Source organism: Gorilla gorilla, chromosome 20 (assembly GCF_029281585.2).
Source record: "Gorilla gorilla gorilla isolate KB3781 chromosome 20, NHGRI_mGorGor1-v2.1_pri, whole genome shotgun sequence".
Lineage (NCBI taxonomy): Eukaryota > Metazoa > Chordata > Mammalia > Primates > Hominidae > Gorilla > Gorilla gorilla.
Window position 1 is genome coordinate 25,477,959 of NC_073244.2, and position 24,049 is coordinate 25,502,007.

Here is a 24,049-nt window from a genome sequence, read left to right on the forward strand (position 1 = left end):
AGGGCCGAGCCTGCGACGCCATCACGGAGCCCGGGGCGGGCCCCCAAGGCCGAGCCCGAGCTTCCCACCCCGGGAGCCACCCACCGACGACGCCAGGGCCCGGGCCTCACCCCGAGACCACCGCGCGCGGAGCCGCCCCCGCCGCCGCCTCAGGCTCCTCACCCGCCGCCGCCGCCGCGCGAGGCGGGGACATGCAAATGAACCAACGGTCTCCGCAGCGCCGCGCCGCGCAGGCGCAAGCCGCCGCCGAGTCCTGGTGCGCAGGCGCGGGCCGCCGGGGCCCGGCTCTCTTGCGCAAGCGCGCTGTCCGCTTCTTCTGGGCGGACTCTCCGGAGGCAAAACATTTCCCTGCTGGGGGCGGCGACCACCGTGAGCGTCCCGGAAGGGGCGGCAAAGACGCCTCCGTCGCGCACGAGGTGGCCTCTTTGGCTTTACCTTGGTTCGCGGTCGTCCTTGGTTATCGTGAGCGTCCGCGGGGCTCTGGGAGGCCAAGACTAGGGGCGCCACAGCGCCTGCGCGCGTACGGCGGCCGGAAGGGGCTAGAGGCGGCTCCCTGGGTGACAACCGCGCACCCCACCTTTCCCCACGTGGCCGCGAAGACCGGGTGAGATGCTGCGGCTGCCGAGGCCTGTCGCGCGCGGAGTGGGGAGTGGGGGTGCTGCAGGGTCGAGCTGGCGCGACCCTCGGGTACGTGGTTTGGGGGGGAAAAAAAAGAAAGAATTTTACAGAAGCCGCCTGGGGACAAAATCCTCGGCTTCCCTGGCATTCGCTTTATTTTCATTCATTTTATTTATTCATTCAGCACCTGTGCACTGAGTGCCTGCTGCGTGTCGGGCCCCGTCCTAGGCAGTGGGGACAAGGAGGCTACAGGGTACAAATAAATGAGTGAACGATGTCGCTCTAGATACAGGTAATGGTGTGCAAATAATAACAGTGATGGGACGGGAAAGCAGGGCTGCTCTTTACCTAGAAGTGGTTTTGAAGGCTGTCTCTTGAGTGCTGGGAAGGATGAGAAAGGCGGGGAAGAGCAACTTGGAAGGCTTAGATAGAGAAAGTGCCGATAAGGAGGCTGGGTTTTGTTCTGAGAGGGTTGGGAAGCCACTACCGGGCTTTGAGCACGTGAGTGAGGTGGAGTCTAGGCTCTGGGAGTGGCAGGTGACGCCGCCCTTAGGGGAGGCTGGTGTTTGAACCAGAGTGGGTGTGGCTGGTAGAGGGAGATGTGGATGGAGTCTTTTAGAGTCCCCAGCATGTCATGGCACACGTTTAATTTTCTTTTGAGACGGAGTCTTTCTCTGTCGCCCAGGCTAGAGTGCAGTGGCATGATCTCGACTCACTGCAACCTCCACCTCCCGGGTTCAAGGGCTTCCCCTGCCTCAGCCTCCCGAGTAGCTGGGACTACAGGTGCGCAACACCGCACCTGGCTAAATTTTGTTTTTTTTGTTTTTTGAAACGGAGTCAAAAGGAGTTCAAGCGATTCTCCTGCCTCAGCCTCCTGAGTAGCTGGGATTACCGGTGTGCACTATCTTGCCTGGCCTTTTTTTTTTTTTTTTTTTTTGAGACGGAGTCTCGTTCTGTCGCCCAGTCTGGAGTGCAGTGGCGCAATCTCAGCTCACTGCAAGCTCCGCCTCCTGGGTTCAGGCCATTCTCCTGCCTCAGCCTCCCGAGTAGCTGGAAATACAGGCAACCGCCACCACACCCGGCTAGTTTTTTTGTATTTTTTACAAAAAATAGAGACGGGGTTTCACCGTGTTAGCCAGGATGGTCTCGATCTCCTGACCTCGTGATCCGCCCGCTTCGGCCTCCCAAAGTGCTGGGATTACAGGCGTGAGCCACCGTGCCCGGCCCTGGCTAATTTTTTGTATTTTCAGTAGAGACAGGATTTTGCTATGTTGGCCAGGCTGTTCTCAAACTCCTGACCTCAAGTGATCTACCCGCCTCAGACTCCCAAAGCGCTGGGATTATAGGCCTGAGCCACCGCACCTGGACAGCACAGTTTTCTTGATGAGCAGATTCCTGGCTGAGAGAAGGAAACTGGCTGCCAGTTAGGGGCCTTACTCATCTTCTGTTTTACGCTCAGCATGCTCTGATGGATAATAGGGACTGGTAATGCTGCTTCCCCCTTTTAGCCTAGGCTGTTCTCCAGGTAATTCTTACTTGGCCATCTCCACGCACCATCTTATGTGTTCCAAATCTGTACTTTCCTCCTCCAACTCAGCCCTGTACCAGATCTAGGGGACCTTGGAGGACTCAGGTCAGGGGTGGTCACAGAGCCAGACCTTCCCAACTCAGTCAGCTCAGGGGTGGGTGGAAGGGAGGGGTTGTGGGTTGGGGAGTGGAAGCCAAAGAGTGTGGGCTCTCTCTGAGTGGTCAGGAAAGGCAGCCACCTGGAAGGGCTGGCAGAAGCTCCACAGAGGACTGAGAATCCGAAGTATTTGAGAGAGGTGTCAATCAATTTAGAAAGCTTATTTTGCCAAGGTTAAGGACATGTCTGTGACACAGCCTCAGGAGGTCCTGACAACATGTACCCAAGGTGGTTTGGGCACAGCTTGCTTTTATACATTTTAGGGAGACGTGAGATATAAATGAATATGTGTAAGATGGTCACAGGTAGAGACAAACGATTGCGTTCTTTTGAGTCTTTGGTCAGCCTTTCACAGAATACACGATTTATATGGGGTACAGGGCAGGTAGAGGAATAGTCATTTATGCCTCAGTCCGACTCATGAATCTGAGGTTTTGTTTGTTTGTTTTTTGTTTTATTTTTTGAGATGGAGTCTCGCTCTGTCGCCCAGGCTGGAGTGCAATGGCGCAATCTTGGCTCACTGCAACCTCCACCTCCCGGGTTCAAGCAATTCTCTTGCCTCAGCCTCCTGAGTAGCTAGGATTACAGGCGCCCACTACCACGCCCAGTTAATTTTTGTATTTTTAGTAGAGACGGGGTTTCGCCATGTTGGTCAGGCTGGTCTCGAATTCCTGACCTCAGGTGATCCACTGGCGTCAGCCTCCCAAAATGCTGGGATTACAGGCATGCGCCATGGAGCCAGGCCAAATCTGCATTTTTACATAAACATTAGGGCAGAGAGAGCAACTGGATATGCATTTGTCTCAGGTGATGACTTTCTGTCCTGCACTTGTGAAGATCACCTGTCAATTTACATTGCCAGGGTGACATTCAACAAAATTGTTTTCAGGTAAAGATCTTGAGGGCCACAAGGAATTTCCTGGCCTGGCCGGGGTGGTGGGAGTAGAGTCCCCTACTCCTTTCTCCCTACTGAGAAACTCTTTATATTACTATTCCTTCACCTTTAACCTTGGAAATCCATAGCAGCCCTTAAAGAGCTCCCTTTTCTTCTGGGGCAGAAAGGAGAGGGGCCTATCTGCAAAAGAGTGAGATGGGACTCCTGCATAAACTTGCTGAATTGCCTCTTAAGCAACAAAGGAAAGGAACAAATAGCTAACATTTATTGAGCCTGTCCATATCCTGTTCTGAGGAAGGTATAGGAGTTGGCTGAATTTTTCACTACTGCCCTATGAAGTAGATTCGTGTTTATCTCTGTTTGACACATGAGGGAATTGAAGAAAAGTGCATCTGGCTGGGCACGGTGGCTCATGCCTGTAATCCCAGCATGATGGGAGGCCGAGGCAGGTGGGTCACCTGAGGTCAGGAGTTCGAGACTAGCCTGGCCAACATGGTGAAACCCTGTCTCTACTAAAAATACGAAAATTAGCTGGGCGTGGTGGCATGGGCCTGTAGTCTCAGCTACTTGGAGGCTGAGGCACAAGAATCGCTTGAACCCAGGAGGCAGAGGTTGTGGTGAGCCAAGATCGTGCCACTGCATTCCAACCTGGGTGACAGAGCGAGACTCTGTCTCAAAAAAAAAAGAAAAGGGCATTGAAGTGGAGGGCATGGGAACTGGGTTCTGCAGGCTGGCTGCGAGCCAGTCCTTCTCCCGTCAGGCAGTGTGCAGTCCATGGTGGGCATCTGCAGGAACACAGATGGAATGTGTATATCCCATGCCACTGCCTGAAAAGAGAAGCGTGGGCCAGAGTGACCTGTTTCTTTTTCCTTTTTTTTTTTTTGAGACAAGGTCTTACTTTGTCACCCAGGCTGGAGTTCAGGGATGTGATCTCAGCTCACTGCAGCCTTGACCTCCCTGGGCTCCCACCTCAGCCTCCCAAATAGCTGTAACTACAGGTGCATGCTACCACACCTGGCTAATTTTGGTATTTTTTATAGAGATGGAGTTTCACCACGTGTCCAGGCTGGTCTCAAACTCCTGGCCTCATGTGATCCTTCCGCCTCGGCCTCCCAAAGTGCAGGCCACCATTCCTGGCCTGACGTGGAAACTTGATAATTCCAGAATGGAAACTTGATATTACTGCAATAAGCAAGGTGGATATATTGAAACAATTAAAATTTTAAAAGTTGTTAACCTCTGTTAGGCTCTGGACCTAAGGCCTGTTCCTCCTTTTGTTCCAAAGGGATGGTGGCAAATGTTAGGTTCACTCGTACCCTGTCAAGACCTTCTGGTTAAGATCATCTACAGCAGGGGTCCCCAATTCCTGGGTCACAGACCCATACTGGTCCAGTGGTCCCTGGCCTGTTAGGACCTGGGCTGCACAGCAGGAGGCAAGCGTAGGGTGAACAAGTGAAGCTTCATCTGTATTTACAGCAACTCCCCATCACTTGCATTATGCCTGAGCTCCACCTCCTGTCAGATCAGCAGCATTAAATTATAGGAGCACGAACCCTACTGTGAACTGCGCATGCAAGCGATTTAGGTTGGGCACTCCTTATGAAAATCTAATGCCTGATGATCTGTCACTATCTCCCATCACCCCCAGATGGGACTGTCTAGTTGCCAGACAACAAGCTCAGGGCTCCCACTGATCCTACATTATAGTGAATAGTATAATTATTATATTACAATGTAATAATAATAGAAATAAAGTGCACAATAAATGTAATGAGCTTGAACCATCCTGAAACCATCCCCACCCTAGCCCCACCATATCCATGGAAAAATTGTCTTCCACGAAACTGGTCCCTTAGGCTAAAAAGGTTGGGACTGCTGAGCTACAGGTTTGAAACAGAATTGCAAAGGGATTTGGTGTTTTTACCAAGAGTTTTATCTTACTTAACTCTATGTCTTGTTCCCAACTGTCAGAGGGGAAGGTACTGCCCAAGGTTAGTGGGTCATCTAAGTGTTGATACCTACCCCTGGTTTCCAGGGTATGCCTATACTGGGTTTTACTTGTTTGTTTATTTATTTATTTTTTGAGACGAAGTCTTGCTCTTGTTGCCCAGGCTGGAGTGCGATGGCATGATCTTGTCTCACTGCAACCTCCACCTCCCTGGTTCAAGCCATTCTCCTGCCTCAGCCTCCCGAGTAGCTGGGATTACAGGTGCCCCCATGTCATTGGAATCGTGCAATATGAGGCTTTTCGTGTCTGGCTTCTTTGACGAGACATCATGTTTTTGAGGTCTATCCCCATTGTAGCATGCTTCAGCACCTCATTCCTTTCTCTGGCTGAGTAATATACCACTGTGTGCACAGACCATTTTATCCATTCATCTGTTGGTAGACTCCGTCTCCTTTTCTTTGTTCTTGTGATTTATTTGTTGAAAACTCTGGGTGTTTGTCCTCTAATTGACATTCTCTTCCCTAGTAGGGATTTTGCAGATCACATCCCCATGGTGTTGGTTAAGGTGTCAGAGCTGTGCTGTGCAATACCGTAGTCACTCGTCACACATGGCTATTTACATTAACAAATTAAAATGAAATAAAATTACACACTCAGTTCCTCAGCCACACTGCCACACTTCAGCTGTGTGATAGCCACAGAGGCCAATGGCTTCTGTACTAGGCAGTGCAGATAGAGAACTTTTCATCATAGCAGGAAGTGCCCTGAATGCATGATCAGATTCGGGTTTGAGATTTTGGCATGATGACTTCACAGGTGCATTTTGTTCTTGTTCAGGAGGTAGGTGTTGCTGGTTTCTCTTTTGATGATGTGAGATCAAGCAGTAGACTGAGTTCCTGTCCACCCCTTGTCGGGCTCCCATCAGTTTTACACCTGATGGTTTTGGATCCTGTGGGATCATTATCTGTTTCTCTCCTGTCACGGCTGATCAGCTGGAATCGGAAGCAGAACTTTTCCTCATCCTCTTTTTATAACCTGGGACCCATTTGTACAAGGGAGGCAGGTTAAGTGCTAGATTTTTTTTAAAAAAATTGTTACTAATTATTGTAGAGACAGTGTCTCGCTACGTTGGCCAGGCTGGTCTTGAACTCCTGGATTCAAGTGATCCTCTCATCTCAGCCTCCTGAGTAGTAGCTGGGAGTACAAGAGCATGCCACCACTCCCTGCCAAGAGCTGGATTCTTGGCCAGTTTTCAGAAGCCTGAGCTTATTTGTTTTAGTATTATGAAAGCACAGATTTTGATTTTTTTTTTTTTTTTTTTTTTTTTTGCGACATCGTCTGACTCTGTCAGCCAGGCTGGAGTGCAATGGCGTGATCTCGGCTCACTGCAACCTCCGCCTCCTGTGCTCAAGTGGTTCTCCTACCTCGGTCTCCCCGATTGCTGGGATTACAGACGTGAGCCACCACACCTGGCCCAGATTTTGATTTTGATATGTACTGGATTTTTTTTTTAATGCTCACTTGTCTCATCTGTAGCTACCAGGCACCCCTTAGGGTTTGGAAGCTTCCTTGCTTCCTGGTCTCACAAGATGCCCCAGCGTTACCTGCCCCATGACCTGCTGGGACTTGGAATCAGCCATTCCTCCAGAAGCCCTGGCTCCTTGTTTTTAAAGATTTTATGTAGAGACAGGGCCTCCCCATGTTGTCCAGGCTAGTGTCGAACTCCTGGCCTCAAGCCATCTTCCTGCCTCAGCCTCCCAAAGTGCTGGGATTGCAGGAGTGAGCCGCCTAGCCCTGGCCCCAGCTCCTTTTCGTGGGAAATGGTAGAAACCATACATGGTGTTAGAGGTATTCAGTGCTCCTGTGCTGTCATTTCTTCTAGGCATTTTTAGTTGCTATGACTAGAAAATTAGATCTTTGTTTACCTAAGAGAAAACACATGATGGGTTTATATGGATATTCCCATTTCATATATAGGAATTCTGAGATTTTTTTTCTCAGCTTTATCGAGGTATAGGATGTACTTTTTTTTGAGACGGAGTCTTGCTCTGTTGCCCAGGCTGGTGTGCAGTGGTGCAATCTCGGCTCACTGCAACCTCTGCCTCCTGGGTTCAAATGATTCTCCTGCCTCAGCCTCCCGAGTGGCTGGGATCACAGGTGCCCGCCACCATGCCCGGTTAATTTTTGTATTTTTAGCAGAGATGGGATTTCACCATGCTGGCCAGGCTGGTCTTAAACTCCTGACCTCAGGTCATCCACCTGCCTCGGCCTCCCAAAGTGTTGGGATTGCAGGCATGCGCCACTGCACCCAGCGAATATGTATTTAATATAATGTATATCTTATACTATATATGGTACATAAATGATACAAATATATTGCATATGTTTACATTATACAACTTGACGATTTTATATGCATGCAGATTGTGAAATACTCACCTCAATCAACAGTTACCTTTTTCTTTTTTGTGGTGAGAACACTTAGAATCTACCCTCTTAGCAAATTTCAAGTATACCATACAATATTGTTAATTATAGGGAGTTCCGAGTTTTTAGTTGATAGTACGATGTTAGAATCTTTTTTTTTTCTTTTTGAGTCAGGGGCTTGCTCTGTTGCCCAGGTTGGAGTGCAGTGGTGCAATCTTGGCCTCCCAGGCTCAAGCGATCCTGCTACCTCAGCCTCCTGAGTAGTTGGGACTACAGGCATGTGCCACCACACTCAGCTAATTTTTATTTTTATTTTGGTAGAGACAGACTTTTGCCATGTTGTCCAGGCTGGTCTTGAACTCCTGGGCTCAAGCAATCCTCCTGCCTCAGCTTCCCAAAGTGTTGGGATTATAGGCATTGACCCACTGCGCCCAGCCAGAATCTTTTTTCTTTTATTCTGATTCCTAATAAGATAATCATTATTATTTGCTACATCCGTAATAGTTTCAGAATAACATTACTAGTATCATTATATTAAAGAACCACCTTTCTTAGATAAAATGTAGTAAACTCTGTGTTCTCTCCTACACTTTGTTTTTTTTTCCCAAGACAGGGTCTCACTCTGTGGCCCAGGCTGGAGTGTAGTAGCGTGATCATGGCTCACTGCAGCCTTGACCTCCCAGGCTCAAGTGATCCTCCCACCTCAGCCTCTCAGAGTGCCGGGATTACAGGCTAAGCCATCACACCCGGCCTCTTGTGTATTGCAGAAGCTCTAGGGAAGTAGGGATATCACCCTTTCCTGTGATAACAGGTGGGAACAATTTCTCCAGGGTGGTTGTAGGGCTCTGGTCGCTGGTAGATGCTTCCTAAGTGGCATTTTCAAGGTGGCCAGGCCCTGCCATTGCCTGCTCACCCTTGAGGTAGCTCTCTCTTTGCCCTAACCTCTCAGCCCAGGAGCATCTATCGGCTGCACGCCAACATCAACACAGGCGAAGATGGTCTCCAAGCGCATTGCCCAGGAGACCTTTGATGCAGCTGTGCGCGAGAACATCGAGGAGTTTGCGATGGGGCCAGAGGAGGCAGTGAAAGAGGCCGTGGAGCAGTTTGAATCGCAAGGTAGGGTGGTGTGACTGTCACCTACCATCCGTGGCTCTTAGATGCAAGAGCGATGGGAGAGCCCTGCTGCCCCGCCCCACTGGGGGTGCGACATGCCTGGCATAGAAACCAGGTGCCCATTGGGCCCTGTCCCCTCCAGGTTCTGCCCGAGGCAGGCTGGTTATCCTGCTCCCACCTCTCACCTGCTTCCACCTCGCCCAGATATTTGTGGGCTGGATCCTTCTCATGAGTCTCATTTGATCACTTCCTTGAAGAGATTTTCCCTGACCCTGGCCTGGGAAACAGGGCCCCTGCCTCCCTGCCCTACTCTACCCTACCTCGAGCTTACAGAGGCAGAAGCAGCCTGTGGAAACAGGTGGCATGTTCAGACCGGGTGCAGAGGAGTGTGCTTATGAGGGGCTGTTTGCAATGGTGGGGGTGGGGTTAGGAGACCACCCCTAGCACAACGAGCTCTGGCAGAGACCCTGACTGCAGGGAGCAGGAGTCCGGGGCAGGGGCCACATGACGGGTGCTGGGCCCTGGGGCAGAGGCAGGGGGCTGGGAATGAACACCCCACACTCCCCTCCTCCTGCCCCCATCTCAAGTTCACTTCCCCATTGAACAAACCCAGGGTACAGCCTGAGAGGTCAGAGGTCAGCCTCGTAGGCACAGAGTGGGGTGTAGAACACTAGACAGGGGCCAGTGGGACAAGCAAAAGCGTCCAGCACTGTAGGGGCTCCCTGTGGGGGTGCCAGCAGGGGCGAGAATGCAGGCAGAGCCAGGAGGGATGGGAGCCCCAAGGGAGAAGGCCGTGGGGTCCCTCCCTCCCCCACCAAGCCCACCAGGCAGCATGTGGCACCTCACTGCACAGACGTGGCCTGTGATGACAGCCTTGTGTGACAGCGGCCTCACTACCACTCTGCTCCCTTTGGCTGGCCCACGGCCCAGTGGCAGAAACACCCAATACCCTCTACACCCCCGTGATGATGTGGCATGGGTGGGAATAGGGAGGTGGGAGGCTTCTGGAGTGGGGTGGTCCCAGCAGAAGGGTCCTGAGGTGTGATTCCAGCAGGCCCACGGGGATGACAGCTGTCACTTTCTTTCTGACCCCTGTGTGCTTGCTTCCCCCACCCCCAACAGGGGTTGATCTGAGCAACATTGTAAAGACGGCGCCTAAAGTCTCTGCAGACGGATCCCAGGAGCCCACACATGACATCCTGCAGGTAGGAGTGGGCATCCCACACAGCAGGTCCTGTGTCACCTCTGTCTGGGGGCACCTCTTCCCTGTTTCCTGGATGGCAGAATGCAGGCTCTGAAGGTCATGCCCTCCCCAGCATGCATGGGCAAGCTCGAGTTTGCAGCCAGGTCTCCCTGAGTCCATGTCCGAGGGCGGCATGCCTTCCAATGCAGGGGATCCCAGGCTCCTGTGGTGGCATGTATGCTGAAATCAGGTAGATGGCTTGGTTGTCCCTGCTGCTGGGAGCCCAGAGTCAGGGACACCATAGAGGTGCCACTCTGGCTTCCCAGAGACAGATGGTCAGGACTCATAGGACGAGAGAGTGGGCTTACAGTAAGGCTGTCGCTTACTGAGCACCGACTGTTTACCAGCACTTTCCAGCCAGTCCGTTAGCACTGAAGCTCACCAGTGAAGTAGGTGGTGTCATTCCTGTCTTAGTGATGGGGAAACAGGCCAGGAGCTGGCACTTAACTTCTCCAGAGACCGAAACAAGGAAGGTAAAAGAACTTCAATGCTTTCCGTAAGGTCGCCCATCAAACTTTGTAATACAGCAGAAGGCTCTGGTGTTTGAGAACCAACTGTGGGCCTGGTTCTGTGCAGGTACTTTTTTCCTGTCTTCTTGGTCACTGTCCAAACAACACCTGCAAGGCTGGGATTTCCCCATTGTAGAGATGGGGACATTGAGATCCAAAGAGAAGAAAAGTCATTGACGTGGGAGCAGGAGGTGCAGTGATAGGAGAGGAAGTTGGAAGAGACGGCTCTGGGTGTAAACCCGGCTCGCCTAAGGCATGACACTTACTTCTCCCTACCTCGGGGTCCTGCCCTCTCCTGCCTTGAGGAGGTCTTGTGAAAATTGCCTCGTTGTTGTTAGTTTGCTTTTTGCCTTTCTTGCCTAATAAGGATGAATTTATTTTATTATATATATATATATTTATTTATTTATTGAGACAGAGTCTCACTCTGTTGCCCAGGCTGGTGTGCACTGGCGCGATCTCAGCTCACTGCAACTTCCACCTTCCAGATTCAAGTGATTCTCCTGCCTCAGCCTCCCGAGTAACTGGGATTACAGGCACACGCCACCACACCTGACTAATTTTTTTGTGTTTTTAGTAGAGACGAAGTTTCACTGTGTTGGCCAGGCTGGTCTCGAACTCCTGACCTCAGGTTATCTGCCCGCCTTGGCCTCCCAAAGTGCCGGGATTACAGGCATGGGCCACGGTGCCCAGCCTGGATGAATTTATTTTAAAATGAGTTTGTCTTCTGGCTATCTTTGCATTGGGTGATTCATCTTTTTCCTACTGATTTGTAGATGAAGTTTATATAGGAAGGATCTCAATAACAGTATCGTCTATATTGTCTAGCAGTTACTGCTTAAGTACTTCTTAAGTGCTCAGCATTATGCTAAATTCTTTTTTTTTTTTTTTTTTTGAGACAAGAGTCTCACTCTGTTGCCCAGGCTGGAGTACACTGGCGCAGTCTTGGCTCACTGCAACCTCTGCCTCCTGGGTTCAAGCAATTCTCTTGCCTCAGCCTCACAAGTAGCTGGGATTACAGGTGCACACCACCATGCCCAGCTAATTTTTTTTTTTTTTGAGACAGAGTCTCGCTCTGTCACCCAGGCTGGAGTGCAGTGGCGTGATCTTGGCTCACTGCAAGCCCTGCCTCCCAGGCTCACGCCATTCTCCTGCCTCAGCCTCCCGAGTAGCTGGGACTACAGGCGCCCGCCACCACGCCTGGCTAATTTTTTGTATTTTTAGTAGAGACGAGGTTTCACCATGTTAGCCAGGATGGTCTCCATCTCCTGACCTCGTGATCCGTCCGCCTCGGACTCTCAAAGTGCTGGGATTACAGGCGTGAGCCACTATGCCCAGCCTATTATGCTAAATTCTTAAAATATGTTCTCTTAATCTGTGCTCAGCCCATCTTGCTGATGAGGTATCTGAGGCTTCCCAAGGATCAGTGACCACCCCCCTGCACCCCGAAAGGTCAGCTGGTGAGAGGCAGAGCTGGTACCCGGATCCAGGAAGCAAAGCACTGAAAGGCCGTTCTACCAGCAGTACAGGAAACTCCATGTTTATTTATAACATTCCCTCCTTTTTTTTTCTTAACTGTTCTTTTATTTGTTTATTCATTTATTTATTGAGACGGAGTCTCGCTCTGTCACCCAGGCTGGAGTGCAGTGGCGTGATCTTGGCTCACTGCAAGCTCCACCTCCCAGGTTCATGCCATTCTCCTGCCTCAGCCTCTGGAGTAGCTGAGAGTACAGGCGCCTGCCATGACGCCCGGCTAATTTTTTGTATTTTTTAGTAGAGATGGGGTTTCACTGTGTTAGCCAGGATGATCTCGATCTCCTGACCTTGTGATCCGCCTGCCTCGGCCTCCCAAAGTGCTGGGATTACAGGTGTAAGCCACCACGCCCAGCCTATTTATTTATTTTTTGAGATGGAGTCTCACTCTGTTGGCCAGGCTGGAGTGTAGTGGCCCTTCCTCAGCTCACTGCAGCTTCCTTCTCCCAGGTTCATGCAATTTTCCTGCCTCAGCCTCCTGAGTAGCTGGGATTACAGGTGTGCACCACCATGCCCAGCAGATTTTTGTATTTTTAGTAGAGATGGGATTTCACCACATTGGACAGGCTGGTCTTGAACTCCTGACCTCAAGTGATCTGCCTGCCTCGGCCTCCCAAAGTGTTGGGATTATAGGCATGAGCCACTATGCCCAGCCTATTTTTTCTTTTGTAGAGATGGGATCTTGCTATATTGCCCAGGATGATCTTGAACACCTGGCCTCAAGTGACCCTCCCACTTTGCCCTGCCAACATGCCAGGATTACAGGTGTGAGCCAACATGCCTGGCCTTAAATTTTTTTTTCTTTTTCTATTTCTTTTTTTTTTTTTTTTGACACAAACTCTCACTCTGTCACCCATGCTAGAGTGCAATGGCAGGATCTCGGCTCACTGCAGCCTCCACCTCCCAGGTTCAAGTGATGCTCCTGTCTCAGCCTCCTGAGTAGCTGGGATTACAGGTACCTGCCACCATGCCTGGCTAATTTTAAATTTTATTTTTCATTAAGGAAGAGTGGAAATACATTCTTAGCATAAAAGATTCAAGCAATACTCAAGCATTTATAGTAAAATCTGAAAGTCCCTGCCTTGTCCCTCCCACCAGACACTGGGGTTTGCATCTCAGCGGTCAGTTCGCAACTGAACCAACCCCCTTCTCAAATGCCCTGCAGCATAATTGACCTTTGTGCATCTTGGCTTAGATGCGTAAAAAATGCTTATCTGTTGAGGGAGAAAAAAATTCAACATTGTGATGGCCGTTGAAATTAATCTGTTTGTGTCATAAGATTTGTTGCAAACAGGCTTGTAGAAACAGAAGGAAAATAATGTCTGGAGACTGTCCAAGGAAAAACTGAGCCAGCCAGGCCACATTTATATGTGGGAAGTTGTAGAATGAAAGGCATTAGTCACAGAGAGTGAATGACTCCAGGAGTCGATGGGTAAAGCCCCCCTCCATGAGCAAGGTGGTGAGCGCCACAGAAAATTGTCATAGGTAGAACACAGCTGGCTCTGCCACCTGCATTTTAGCAACCATCTGTCGATGAAAATACTCTATAAAATATTTCAAGAGATTTATTCGGAACCAAATATGAGTGACCAAAGGCCCATGACACAGCCTCGGGAGCTCCTGAGAACATGTGCCCAAGGTGGTCGGGCTACAGCTTGGTTTTATACATTTTAGGGAGACACGAGATATCAATCAATACATGTGAGATGTACATTGGTGTGGTCTGGAAAAGTAGGGCAGCTGAAAGCCGGGGCTTCCAGGTCATAGACACATTTAAAGATTTTTCTGGCCAGGTGCTGTGGCTCACGTCTGTAATTTCAGCATTTTGGGAGGCTGAGGTGGTCGGATCGCATCGAGCTGAGGAGTTTGGGACCAGCCTGGCCAACATGGCAAAACCCTATCTCTACAAAAAAATACAAAAATTAGGCCACATGTGGTGGCTCACACCTGTAATCCCAGCACTTTGGGATCCCAGGCAGGTGGATCACCTGAGGTCAGGTGTTCGAGACCAGCCTGGCCAACATGATGAAACCCCGTCTCTACTAAAAATACAAAAATTAACCGGGCGTGGTGGCAGGTGACTGTAACTCCAGCTACTCAGGAGGCTGAGGTAGGAGAATTGCTTGAACCCGGGAGGCAGAGGTTGCAGTGAGCCAAGATTGCACCATTGCACTCCAGCCTTGGTAACAAGAGCGAAATTGCATCTCAAAAAAAAAAAAAAAAACAAAAATTAGCTGGGCATGGTGGTGGGTGCTTGTAATCCCAGCTACTTGGGAGGCTAAGGCAGGAGAATCACTTGAATCCAGGAGGCGGAGGTTGCAGTGAGCCGAGATCATGCCACTGTACTCCAGCCTGGGCAACAGAATGAGACTCAGAAAAAAAAAAAAAAAAAAAAGATTTTCTGATTGAAAGAGTTATCTAAAGACCTAGAATCAATAGAAAGGAATATTTTGCTTAAGATGGGTTGTGGAGATCAAGGGTTTATCAAGGAAGCCTCCAGGTAGCAGGCTTCAGAGAAAATAGATTGTAAATATTTCTTATCAGACTTAAAAAGGTGCCAGACTCTTAGTTAATTCTCTCCTGAATCAGGGAGAAGACCTGGAAAGGGAATCTCTGTAGAATGTAGCTTTTCCCCACAAGAGATAGCTTTGCAGGGCCATTTCAAAATATGTCAGAGAAATATATTTTAGGGTAAAATACTTTGATTTCTTTCCATACTGTATTAGTTAGGCTGGAACTTGGTGTCTTATTGCTACAAAAAAGTCTTACGATGATCAGTTATGTCTGACTTCCAAAGGCAGGAAGATAAAATGAGACATATTTGACCGCCACTTCCCATCATGACCTGAAGTAGTTTTTCAGGTTACCTTTGGAATACCTTTGGCCAAGAGGAGGGGTCCTTAGAATGGATGAGGACTTAGATTTTTTTTTTTTTTTTTTTTTTTTTGAGACAGGGTCTCCCCAGCTAGAGTGCAGTGGTGTGATCTTAGCTCACTGAAACCTCTGCTTCCCGGGCTCAAGCAATTCTTCAGCCTCAGCCTCCCATGTAGCTGACTACATGGTGTGAGCCACCAACACCTGGCTAATTTTTGTATTTTTTTTAGAGACAGGGTTTTTTACCTTGTTGCCCAGGCTGGTCTTGAACTCCTGAGCTCAAAGCGATACACCTGCCTTGGCCTCCCAAAGTGAAGAGATTACAGGCATAAGCCACCATGCCCGGCCAAGAATTTTTTTAGTTTACACATCCTTGCTAACTTAGTAATTCCTTGCGAAATCTTGGTAGTTCTAACCCCAATACTGTGCATCCTCAAAGGCATTTCTGTCAGGAGCTTTTCAAGTTTCTTACAGGGTTTCTGCTGAAGTGCTACACCGCTGTTTGTTATGTAAAATGTGCATAAAAACATTTACCATTGTAACCATTTTTAAATGTAGAGTTCAGTGTCATTAAGTACATTCATAATGTTGTGCAACCATCATGACTATCCATGACTTGCGATGCTGAAACAAACTCCATGTTCCTCTTCCCCTCAGCCCCTAGCAACCATCATTCTACCTTCTGTTGCTGTAAATTTGACTACTCCAGGACCTCATATAAATGGAATCACAGGCTGGGCACCCTGGCTTATGCCTGTAATCCCAGCATTTTGGGAGGCTGAGGTGGGCAGATCACTTTGAGGTCAGGCGTTAGAGACCAGCCTGGCCAACATGGTGAAACCCTGTCTCCACTAAAAATACAAAAATTATCCGGGCATGGTGGCACATGCCTGTAGTCCCAGCTGCTCAGGAGGCTGAAGCGGGAGGATTGTTTGAACCCAGGAGGTGGAGGTTGCAGTGAGCTGAGATGGTACCACTCCACTCCAGCCTGGGTGACAGAGGAAGACTCCATCTAAAAAAAAATTTTTTTTTAAATAAATGGAATCACAGTATTTGTCTTTTGGTGACTGTCTTATTTCACTTAGCGTAGTGTCCTCAAGGTATATCCATGGTATACTATGTGCCTGAATTTCTTTGTTGTCATTGTAGTGTTTTTTTGTTTGTTTGTTTTTCTTTTTGGAGACAGAGTCTCTCTCTGTCGCCCAGGCTGGAGTGCAGTGGCACGAGCTCAGCTCCCTGCAACCTCCAACCTCTTGGCTCTGATGAATCATGCTGCTATGAACATGGGTGTACAGGTATCTCTTTGAGACTGTGCTTTCAGTTCTCTTGAGTGTATCCCCAGAAGTGGAACTGATGGGTCATACAGTAATTGTTTGATTTTCTTTTTTGAGATGAATGCTCCGTATGTTGCCCAGGCGAGTCTTGAACTCCTGGGATCAAGTGATCCTCCTGCCTTGGCCTCCCAAAATGCTGGGATTACAGGCATGAGCCACCATGCCTGGCTTCTCTGTAGGTTTGAATTGCATTTTTCCTAATGATTAGTGATATTGAGCATCTTTTCATGTATTAGTGGCCATTTGTATGTATTCTTTGTAGTAATGTCTATTCTAGTCATGCACACTGGTGTTAACTTAATTTTTGTTGTTTTTTGTTTTTCAGTTCTAATCTTATTTTAGCAAAAACTTATCTTTTTAAATATCCTGTTGCGTTGTAACATATACTCAGGTCCACAAATCTGAGCTCAGTGAGGACTATCCCATAGGCTTCTTTGTTTTTCGTGTCAGTCAATGCCAAATCAAAGCCCTTTGGGCTGGTGGTTTCTGTAGAACCACCCTGATTCAGTCTGAGGGCAAATAATCTCCTACACTTCAGGCTCACAGATTCATCTTTGGCTCATGCTAAGACATGTCCCGAGGTCATGTAGTTGAATGGCAGCTAAACTTATCTGAGTTGTTTAAAGTATTTTCTCCCCAGTGGCTTAGAGTTGAATTTGGATAAATCTGCTCTCTGTACAGTGTAACCACATTTGGTAGGTGCTCAATAAATGTTTGTGGAGTGAATGAGAGAGATGAAAGGAGACATCAGGATGGGTATGTCTGGTGAATGTGGCTTTCTCCTTCCTTGGAGAGCTGACCATTGACAGGTGTGCCAGTTTGTTACAGCTGTGTGACAAACAACCCAAACAACAGGCATCTTATTGTTTCTTGTGATTCTGCCTGGTTGGGCTCAGCTGGACGGTTCTTCTGCTGGTATCACTTGGGGCCTCTTGATGGCAGGTAGGGCTGGAATGTTTAATATGTCTGCATTTATGTGTGCAGCCCCTCGGCAGGGACACTGAGTTGTCTGGATCTCTCTCTCTCTCTCTCTCTCTGTGTGTGTGTGTGTGTGTGTGTGTGTGAGTCAGTCTTCCACGCTATGGCCTCTGAAGCTCAAAGCTCCTAGAATCACAGGTCTGGAAGTTGCCAGAGCTGTAACTTGCCCCACATCACTTCCACTGCAGGCCCAGATCCCAGGGGAGGGAACCTTGCAGGGGTCCAGACACTGTCGCTGTGGCCATGGGTTCCTCTTGCCTGAGCTGATGCTGAGGTTTCTCCCATGTCTCCCAGACGCTCAGTGACCTCCAGGAGTCTGTGGCCAGCTCTCGCCCCCAGGAGGTGTCAGCATACCTCACCCGCTTCTGCGACCAGTGCAAACAGGACAAGGCCTGCCGCTTCCTCGCGGCCCAGAAGGGGGCCTACCCCATCATCTTCACTGCCTGGAAGCTGGCCACTGCAGGTGACCAGGGCCTTCTGCTCCAGTCCCTCAATGCCCTGTCGGTGCTGACTGATGGCCAGCCAGACCTCCTGGACACGCATGGCCTACAGCTCCTAGTGGCCACGCTGACCCAGAATGCTGATGAGGCCGACCTGACCTGCTCTGGGATCCGCTGTGTGCGTCACGCTTGCCTGAAACATGAACAGAATCGGCAAGACCTGGTGAAAGCTGGCGTGCTGCCTCTGCTGACTGGTGCCATCACCCATCATGGCCACCACGCTGACGTGGTCAGGGAAGCCTGCTGGGCCCTGCGTGTCATGACCTTCGATGACGACATCCGTGTGCCCTTTGGCCACGCCCACAACCATGCCAAGATGATTGTGCAGGAGAACAAAGGCTTGAAGGTGCTCATCGAAGCCACCAAAGGTAAGAGCTGGGGGCCGACACGAGCCAGCGAACAAAGTGGGCGGGTCAGATGTGACCAGAGTGAGGGTCAGGGCTCAGGACTGCTTTAGGCACGGCAGGCTCAAGGCTCCACTTGCCCCTCGGCTTAGACCTGCCTGCATGGCAGCCCTCGTGAAGAGTCTCCCCATGTTTTCTAGTGGCTCCAGGAGAATTCCAGGCCAGCACTCAGGGGCCAGGAGCAGGCCACAATCCCATCTCTGGAGCTGTCTGGGGAAGGGGCTTGCTGTGTCCAACTCCAGGGGCTGAGAGTGGGGAAGGGGGACCTCCCCAGAGGGAAATAAGAGGACTGGGGGAGGCTGGCTGGCATGCACCATGGCAGTCTCAGGTGGATGTGTACACGCTTGATCATATTCAGCCACAAATCCTTAGGCATATTCATGTGTCTGGCTCCAGGGGGACCATGGTGAGCCGGCCCTGGGAGGTCACAGTGCTGACCGTCAGACCCTAAAGCTTCTGTCTTAACCCCTACCCCCATCCCATCCACTGAACCCACCAGAAGAGTCCTGATTGACACACAGAAGGTGTCAGAAGGATGAGTTCCCCTTTCTCGCCTGCCCCGTCACTCTGGTTCTGCGGCCAGGCCTGTGTGGGGGTTCTGGCTCTGTCTGCTGAGGAGATGGGCCCACCTCAGTCTCCCTTCCACACCTCCAGCAAGGCTGAAAATGAGTCCCGACCTTCTGCAAAGTCAGGCAGCTTTTCCAGGAGGTAGCTCACATCTTTCCTGTTTTATTTATAGGAGCTCCAATCAGTTAGGTTTCTGCCAGAGACAGGATATGTATATATAAAGAGACTTTTTGGTAAGGAATGGGGTCATGCAATTATGGCAAGTCTGTACTCCATAGGGCAGGCTGGAAACCCCCAGGCAGTCCCCTTTTCAGGGAAACACCTCAGTTTCCTTCTAAGGACTTCAGCTGATGGAATGAGTCCCATTCACATTGTTCAAGGTCATCTCCTCTACTTAAAGGCAACTGGGCTGGGCATGGTGGCTCATGCCTGTAATGTCAGCACTTTGGGAGGCTGAGGTAGAAGGATTGTTTGGGCCCAGGAGTTCAAGACCAGCCTGGGCAACATGATGAAACCCTGTTTCTACTAAAAATACAAAAATTGCTGGGCATGGTGGTGGGCACCTGTAATCCCAGTTACTTGAGAGGCTGAGGCACAAGGATGTCTTGAGCCTAGGAAGCAGAAATTGTGGTGAGCCAAGATCACGCCACTGCACTCCAGCCTTGGTGACAAAGCGAGACTCTGTCTCAAAAAAATTAATAATAATAATAATAATAGATAGCTGATTGTGGATGGTAACCATGTGGACAGAATACCTCCACGGCAACACCTAGATTGGCATTGGGTGGAACTGCAGAGGGCTACAGGTGGTCACAGGAACTGATCGTCGCAGCCCTGTGTAGGTGCAGGATCTTCGCCCTCTTGGCGTGAGTGCCGGCACCTGCTTCCTGGTGCAGCGCCTCTGGGCTCCATCTGCGGCTCCTGTGTTCAGTTTTGGCCACGTCAGCCCAGTCCGTATGTGTCCCTCTATGGTTCTGGAGTTTCCTGTTGCACTTAGAGAAGCCATTCCTACCCCATGATCATAAAAATAGTCTTCAGATGTCTTTTTTTTTTTTTTGCACTATTATAGTTTTCTTTTTTTAGGTGAGACCATGAGTTGGTATGGAATTTATTTGGGGCATGATGGAAGGAAGCGGGTTGGGGGGCACATTCTTAAGTCTTCCCAGCAGCCAGCAGGGGGCACTGCAGGCCCAGGTAGCCCCTGGTGTTCCCTGGGGCCTTCCTGGTGCCTGTGGCCACTCCAATAGGCAGAAGGGCTGGACTCTTCCAGTGGAGCAGGATCTGCACCAAAACGGAGGGCCCTGCGGCTGGTTCTTCCCGCCCCCACCACCATCTCCCTTTCTCCCTGCAGCGTTCCTGGATAACCCTGGCATCCTGAGCGAGCTCTGTGGAACCCTGTCCCGCCTGGCCATCCGCAACGAGTTCTGCCAGGAGGTCGTCGACCTCGGGGGCCTGAGCATTCTGGTGTCCCTGCTAGCCGACTGCAATGACCACCAGATGAGGGACCAGAGCGGCGTTCAGGTATGAAGTCCCCCTGGCCCATTGTGTGCTGTCCTTCTGGGTCCCAGTCAACCGGACGAGCTATAGTCAGAACAAGCCAGCCCTGCCTGCCAATGTCAGAACCAAAGTGCAGTTTTTCTTTTCACGGACCCAAGGGCAGGAACCAAAGGTCGGGGGGGAAACAAACCCACTGGCTCTCCCTTATTGTCCTTTTGCACCAGGAAAAGGATGGTAGGAAGCACAGGGTTGGGGTGTGTCGGCCAAGGCTGGGATACTTGGGTTAGTTCCCGCACCTCTGCCTCAGTTTCCCTAGCTACAGAATAGAGCAGTGTCCCTACTCATTACTCCGTTTAGCAGCCGATTATTGAGCCCTTCTCCATGTGCCCATCCACAGCAGGGAGCGAATCAACAGGTGCCTCCCTATCCAGCTGCAGCTGCAGGAAAGCCCCCAGGGGTGCCACGGTCCTGCGCCCCCAAGCCCAGCTGGTGACGTCAGCCAGCCTCTTTCTGTGCAAGTGGCCAGGAGCTGAATGGGAACCAACTTCAGCAAATGAAGGGATACATTTTGCCCTGTACTCCTGGGCAGTTGGGGGCAGGGTCCTCAGATTCTCCATTGGGGGATCAGTGGTCCCAGTAGCACCTCATCCACTGTCCTCAGTGCAGGGCAGTTAGCGCCTACCCTGGGTCTGTGGCCGTGGACAGGGGGACCCTGTGCTCTGAAGGCCGGCCTGAGTCACATGCCCCCGCTGCCCCTGTCGGGGTAGGGGATCAAGTCACCTGGATGGTACCGTTTGGACACAGGCAGCCTGAGCCACAGGCATCTGCCACCCCTTCTCGTTAGTCACACCCTGCAGTCACACCATACCTGTTGGTCAAACAGCAAAACAGCCCCACATTCTCCCTCAGAGCCCTCTCCCACAACCAGCGGCCTGGCTGGAGGTGAGCGGGCCTTTCCTTTGTGCAGGAGCTCGTGAAGCAAGTGCTGAGCACCCTGCGAGCCATCGCAGGCAACGACGACGTGAAAGATGCTATTGTCCGTGCTGGCGGGACGGAGTCCATCGTGGCTGCTATGACCCAGCATCTGACCAGCCCCCAGGTATCCTCCTCGGGGGGCACACACAGTAGCAGGGTGGTGGCTGGAGTCCCAGTTCAGTTTCTGTATCTGCTTGAAGCTCTATTCCCCTGCAGGGCCAGGGCAGGGCTGGTGAGGGTCGTGGGCATTGGCTCTCAAATGCTGACCTGCGTATGCATGACTTTGGGTGTCCTGGAGTTACCACCAGCACCCTGCAAAGATCTGACCAGGCCTATTGCCCTTGTCACCCCTAAGAGCTGAGCTGATATTTTTGTCACCCTGCCATTATTACACAGGAGTTGCCAGAGACCCACAGAGGGGAGGCCGCAGGTGTTCACCAGGGGTTGGTGGCCACGGCAGGATGTTGTGGGGGGTCTATCCGCTGCATCTCAGCCTTTCTGTGACTGGCCCCTGCAGGTGTGTGAGCAGAGCTGCGCGGCCCTGTGCTTCCTGGCCCTGCGTAAGCCCGACAACAGCCGCATCATCGTGGAGGGTGGCGGGGCTGTGGCAGCACTGCAGGCCATGAAGGCACACCCGCAGAAGGCCGGCGTGCAGGTGGGCAGGGCAGGGGATGGGGGCAGGCAGGCTGGGGTGGGATGTGCAGGTAGGTGCAGAGAGGGCATGGGAGCAGGTGCGGTGTGCGGGTGGGTGATGGGGCAAAGGCTCAGTCCCTATCCCTGTCCCTGTCCCTGTCCCTCCCACAGCCGAGCCCCATAGGGCCAACTTCTTTCTCATCTTGCAAAATGTGCTGAATTCTGCCTGCATTTGCCTCCTTTTCTGCCTTTGTTTTTTCTGCATTTACTCTCCTTTTTTGGGGAGGGGGTAGTTTGGAGGGGCTTTCTGGTGAAACCCCGCAAAGAAAGCTATAACACGTAATCTCCTTCTGTGGGTTTTTTTTTTTTTTTTTTGAGACAGTCTCACTCTGTCGCCCAGGCTGGAGTGCAGTGGCGCCATCTCAGCTCACTGCAACCTCTGCCTCCTGGGTTCAAGCGATTCTCCTGTCTCAGTCTCCCGAGTAGCTGGGATCACAGGCATGGGCCACCACGCCCAGCTAATTTTTCTATTTTTAGTAGAGACAAGGTTTTGCCATGTTAGCCAGGCTGGTCTCGAACTCCTGACTTCAGGTGATCCACCCACCTCCACCTCCCAAAGTGCTGGATTACAGGTGTGAGCCACCGCACCCTTAATCTCCTTTTTTAAAAGTCCCTATAGAGAGATCTGGGGAGAAAGAAGTTGGGGAAGCGTGGATGGGGATCTGCCTGGGGTTCCAGAAAGGTTCCTGCCCCCTCCTTGGGCTGCTGGTCTGAGTTGTGGGTGTGGGACACCCTGTCCACACCTCCCTGGCTGAACCCAGACTCCTCCCTGCAGCCCCCGGGGCCCTCCTCGCCTCCTCACTCCCAGCATAGGATTCTTGGACACACCAGGCTGGGACCCACAGGGGGCCTTTGCTCTCGCTGGCTCTTACTCTGGGACACTGTCCCTTACCTGGTCTGACCCCTTGTCCACTTCTGGCCACCCTGGCCAGCAGTTCCCCACTCTGCATGCGCTTCCCACCTGCTCTCCTGCTGGTGGTGGGAGCCACCCTGGGAAGCTTCCAGGCAGTGCCCCGCGCCCACCCACAGCAGGTGCACAGGGCACAAATGTCCACTGAATGGGTAGGGATATAATTGACAGGTGCCTGTGCACAACCACTGTCTTCCCATGGCCTCACTGCCCCCTTTCCTAGGGCCCCTTCCTTGGCTCTGTGCCAGCCTCGGGGGACCTCAGGCTCACCAACTCTGAGGCTGAGAGTTCCAAAGCCATAGGATAGATCCTGGAGCTTCCCTGAGCCTGTTTCCTTGCCTGGGAGTTAGCCACGCCTTGTGGGGCTGCCAAGAGGGTAAAGTAGAGAGATGGGTCTAGCTTGATACAGTATAGGCAGCTGCTGGATGTCAGCTGTGGTTATGATCACCTCCATCTTGTTATGATGAAGACCCTGAGGTCAGAGTGGACCCCACCCCAAAGCCCCATCTGGCAGCTCACAGCTGCTCTCTCCTACAGAAACAGGCTTGCATGCTGATCCGAAACCTGGTGGCCCACGGCCAGGCCTTCTCGAAGCCCATCCTGGACCTGGGGGCTGAGGCACTCATCATGCAGGCCCGATCTGCCCACCGTGACTGTGAGGACGTGGCCAAGGCCGCCCTGCGGGACCTGGGTTGTCATGTCGAGCTCCGAGAGCTGTGGACAGGCCAGAGGGGCAACCTGGCGCCATGACCCCAGGCCCAGTCTGGGCCGTGACTCTGGGTGAGTCGTGTGACTCAGGAATGGGGGTAGATCCATGTCCTCCACTGTCCCCCATTAGTTCTGTCCCCTTCACAATGAGAAGTGTTTTCTGGCAGGCCCTAGGTAAAGGGTCGGGGGAGGGGGGAGCCTTGTAGGGAGGCCTCTACACAGAAGAAAGCAGCCCCCACGTCCCAGCCACTTCTGGGTCCCAGCCAGCAGCACGGATGTTACTGTCCTGCTCCTTCCCCCTAGCCCCACGCCCTACCAGAAGGGGCAAAGGGCACGTCCCATCACTCACTGCCCTGTCTGAAATGTGGCAGCCACTGTGGGCCAGGCTCAGGGCAGGGCAGGCAATTCCAGTGGGGTTGGGCCCCCTGGCGCCTGCTGCTTACTGCAGTTTCATGCAGGCCTCTGCTTCTTGTCTTTCTTACCTGTAAAATGGGTCTCAGATGCCCCGCCCTGCTTGGCCCCAGCTTGTCTGTCTCTGGGTCCTGGGCCAGCCAGGGTACCTGATAATAAAAGATCATTGGGTGAACAGCGGAGGCGTCTCTTCCATAGCTTGGCTGAGCATGGGGGGCCGCAGTCAGT

At 51.4% G+C, this 24,049-nt stretch overlaps 2 protein-coding genes across 44 annotated transcripts in view; one reads left to right on the top strand and one right to left on the bottom strand.

Moving 5' to 3' along the window:
• SUGP2 (SURP and G-patch domain containing 2) overlaps nt 1–556 on the bottom strand; it is a 42,906-nt gene extending 42,350 nt beyond the window's left edge. For 20 of the 39 annotated variants that reach the window (XM_063701130.1, XM_063701131.1, XM_055372219.2 and 17 more), the window contains exon 1: nt 163–232. In XM_063701130.1, coding sequence (XP_063557200.1) covers nt 163–193 — 31 coding nt within the window. In that variant the 5' untranslated portion in view covers nt 194–232. Of the gene's footprint in view, nt 1–110; nt 274–435 lie in introns of those variants that run through there. The other 19 variants (XM_055372223.2, XM_063701144.1, XM_055372224.2 and 16 more) reach the window with 5 other exon arrangements.
• Nucleotides 215–24,001, top strand: ARMC6 (armadillo repeat containing 6). 5 transcript variants are annotated; one of them, XM_055372231.2, is made up of 9 exons: nt 217–604; nt 803–910; nt 8,522–8,688; nt 9,808–9,890; nt 17,451–18,024; nt 19,979–20,148; nt 21,092–21,223; nt 21,617–21,754; nt 23,240–24,001. In XM_055372231.2, exons 2-9 carry the CDS (start codon nt 882–884, stop codon nt 23,450–23,452), a joined length of 1,506 nt encoding a protein of 501 aa, XP_055228206.1. In that variant the 5' UTR covers nt 217–604; nt 803–881; the 3' UTR covers nt 23,453–24,001. The 5 variants fall into 5 exon arrangements, with proteins under 5 accessions (XP_055228209.1, XP_055228206.1, XP_055228208.1 ...); XM_055372229.2 differs by lacking the exon at nt 217–604 and adding an exon at nt 5,309–5,406 and having other exon boundaries at nt 832–910; XM_055372234.2 differs by lacking the exon at nt 803–910 and having other exon boundaries at nt 215–604.
• Nucleotides 24,002–24,049: the final 48 nt, after the last annotated feature.